We start from the raw sequence: 3,769 nt of genomic DNA on the forward strand, positions 1-3,769 counted from the left end.
TACGCGCAGCGGGATAAAAATTCTCAATTGATAAATAAATTTAAGTTACATCAACAGTACAAAATCGACTTTGCCCCATCACCTTATGTGCAATGGGGTCATTCCAGCATGTTGATTTTCATGATCGTATACCTAAAGCCCTGAACAAATGTAACCCACGCGCCATCTACATCGTGGCACTGTAATTGAAAGTACTCAAAGTCTTGACATATATCCTACTCCCTCCGTCCGGAAATACTTGTCATCAAAATGAATAGAAGGGGATGTATCTAGATGTATATTAGTTCTACATACATCTCTTTTTATCCATTTTGATGACAAGTATTTTCGGACGGAGGGAGTACTACTTTTGTGCATAAATTTCTCCTCTTTAATTAGTGGCATAATATGAGAAAGATATGCAAACTTAACTTTCATATTTGATGTTTTCAGATGTTTATGATATTATGCTCATTATATATTATACAAATATAAAGGACGAGCGCAGCAACGCGCGCCATTATGATCTAGTAACACCGAAGGCGACACAATGGATTGGACTCGCAGGGTGATGAGAAAAGAGAGCGAGGAATGAAAGCGCCGGGGACGACTGCCCGGCCTAAAAGAAGTCATTTACGGCAAGCTTTAAGGTACAATCATCAATCAAGAAGACACACAAAAGGTGCAAGCCCACTCTCCATCCACAGGCCAGCCATGAATCCATTGTAGTACTCCGATGATCAGACCAACAAGCAAATTGAACTTGACCCGCATTTACGGGTCAGTTCACTCGGTGAACACCAAATCCACAAAATTGAAACAACTATATATACAAATCTACAGCACCACATATACGACCCTGCATGTTGATTTTCATGATCGTATACCTAAAGCCCTGAACAAATGTAACCCACGCGCCATCTACATCGTGGCACTGTAATTGAAAGTACTCAAAGTCTTGACATATATCCTACTCCCTCCGTCCGGAAATACTTGTCATCAAAATGAATAGAAGGGGATGTATCTAGATGTATATTAGTTCTACATACATCCCTTTTTATCCATTTTGATGACAAGTATTTTCGGACGGAGGGAGTACTACTTTTGTGCATAAATTTCTCCTCTTTAATTAGTGGCATAATATGAGAAAGATATGCAAACTTAACTTTCATATTTGATGTTTTCAGATGTTTATGATATTATGCTCATTATATATTATACAAATATAAAGGACGAGCGCAGCAACGCGCGCCATTATGATCTAGTAACACCGAAGGCGACACAATGGATTGGACTCGCAGGGTGATGAGAAAAGAGAGCGAGGAATGAAAGCGCCGGGGACGACTGCCCGGCCTAAAAGAAGTCATTTACGGCAAGCTTTAAGGTACAATCATCAATCAAGAAGACACACAAAAGGTGCAAGCCCACTCTCCATCCACAGGCCAGCCATGAATCCATTGTAGTACTCCGATGATCAGACCAACAAGCAAATTGAACTTGACCCGCATTTACGGGTCAGTTCACTCGGTGAACACCAAATCCACAAAATTGAAACAACTATATATACAAATCTACAGCACCACATATACGACCCTGCATCTTCACCGTTCCCTCCTTTCATAGTTTTACCTCTCTATCTCCATGGGCTTTGTGCCGCTGACCATGTGCCCGTAAGTACTTTTCGCGGCCTCCAGGTCATCCTCGTCGTCATCGTCCTCGTCATCGTCCCCGACGCTGAACCGGCCGCCGGAGGGTCCTCCCTTGACCAGCGGCAAGTACTGCGGCTCCTCGGGGTACAGCCTGCTGACCTGGAGGTAGAGCACGACGACGAACACCATGGTGCCCGTCAGGTACCAGCTGAACTGCAGGTTCACCAGCGCCTTGGCGCGATGGAGCGCCTCGTCGGTGCGGCACCGGACCACGTCGTGGCCGTCCTCGTGATTCAGGAAGCACCCCTTGGGGACGAGCCCCGGCGTCCAGAGCATGACGCCCATGACGATCAACCACACGCCCTGGAGCACGAGGCTCGCCGACCTGACCAGGCTCACCACAAAGCTCCGCGGGTACGGAATGCCCAGCAGCGTGGTGGCCAGCGTGACGGCGACGACGGTCTGCAGCAGCCAGTGGAACTGCCCCTCCACGCCCATGTGGTCCGTGGAGTGGAGGTGGAAGACGAGCAGCTCCTGCGCGAACGCCGCCGCGGCGGCCAGCTGCGACACGGCGTCCCGCATCGGCGCCCGGACCCTGTCCATGTGGATGGTGACCGCGGCGAAGGCGAGGAGGGCGAGCGAGACGGACGCGTGCTCGAAGTTGTGGAGGTGGTCGGACGGGATGGTGCCGTCGTCGTCCAACGGCTGGTGCTTCGCGGGGCCGATGACGAGCTCCATCAGGATGGACGCCGACGTGCCGGCGATGATGAGGATGAGCTCGAGGTGGCGGACGCCGCGCGCGGGGAACCAGAGCGGCGCCGCGTAGGAGCCGGGCCGCAGCGCGAACAGCCGGATGTGGTTGAACAGCTGCCACAGCCCGATGAGGAGGAAGCCGGCGCCCGGAGCGACGTGGCCGACGAGGGTGCCCATGGCGACGGCGGCTGCGAGGGTTTGAATGGTTGATGGGAGATTGGGAACCATGGGGTTTAAGAAGGTTGGATGGTCGACTCTCTGGAAAGTTCCGGTGGCTTGCAAGGTTTGAAAAGTTCTCTTATTTTACAAAAATGGATTTGGACAACCTCGCGCGATCGGCAGCACTTCAGCAGTGATGTGTTGTTCAGAGCTCAGGGATAGTCTCATTCTGTTTTGCTTACTTGGTTGGGCTTCCAAGATCAGGTTTTATTTTTCTTTTATTTGCGTGTGGTGTGATACGACTAATTATTTATCCTCTACAAGATGGTTGAGTACACGAGTTAAGATAAGATAGTGATGAGAATGAGATCCTCTGATGTTAGTACTAGTTGTTGATAATGAAGTTGTTGTCTCCATAGTTTGACTTATATTACACATTTCTCATTAAGGTTGGTGGTTCTTTCTTTTTGTCATAGCGGCATGGTTATTCTAGCAAGGTGTTCATTTTTATGTTCTCTGTATGTAACATCAATTTAGTTGTGCATGCGTGCGCTACTGGATGCTTTTGACAAGAGCAATTTTCTATTAATTACTTTTCAAAGAAAAATATCTTTTTGTTTTGCTTCTTAAGTATTTTTGTTTTCTTGCATAACGTCGTGTAAGTTCAAAATGGTGTCTAGACGAGGGACATTTCGTAGGATAATTGCACGAATATACCTAAATTGACTGTACATATTGAAACTCTCGTCTCCTCTTTTCTAATTGTCCGCGGTAGGGATTTTCATATGTCCACGAGAACCATGCTGGGCGTTTTTGGCAATATTAACACATCTTGGTTTCCCAAATATCTTACTCTTTGCTTCTTGGGAGTCAAATATGTTAAGCACGTTAAGAAGGTTGGATGGTCGACTCTCGAGAGAGTTCTGGTGGCTTGCAAGGTTTGAAAAGTTTTCTTATTTTACAATGGATTTGGACAACCTCGATCGGCTGCACTTCAGCAGTGATGTGTTCAAAGCTCATGGACAGTCCCTTTCTCATCCTGTTTTGCTTACTTGCTTGAGCTTCCAAGACCAAGGCTTTATTTTTCTTTTATTTGCACGCAGTGTGATATGACTAATTATTTATCGTCTACAAGATGGTTGAGTACATAAGTTGAGACAAGTGATGAGGAGGAGATCCTCTGATGTTAAGTAGTTCAACTATTGTTGATAATCAAACCGTTGTTTCCA

At 47.0% G+C, this 3,769-nt stretch overlaps 1 protein-coding gene across 1 annotated transcript; it reads right to left on the reverse strand.

Moving 5' to 3' along the window:
* Nucleotides 1-1,305: 1,305 nt before the first annotated feature.
* On the reverse strand, nt 1,306-2,746 carry LOC119301760. Its single transcript, XM_037578743.1, has one exon. The coding sequence runs from the start codon at nt 2,607-2,609 to the stop codon at nt 1,605-1,607; it is 1,005 nt and encodes a 334-aa protein (XP_037434640.1). The 5' UTR covers nt 2,610-2,746; the 3' UTR covers nt 1,306-1,604.
* Nucleotides 2,747-3,769: the final 1,023 nt, after the last annotated feature.

This window comes from Triticum dicoccoides, chromosome 5A (genome assembly GCF_002162155.2).
Source record: "Triticum dicoccoides isolate Atlit2015 ecotype Zavitan chromosome 5A, WEW_v2.0, whole genome shotgun sequence".
In the NCBI taxonomy this organism is placed as follows: Eukaryota; Viridiplantae; Streptophyta; class Magnoliopsida; order Poales; family Poaceae; genus Triticum; species Triticum dicoccoides.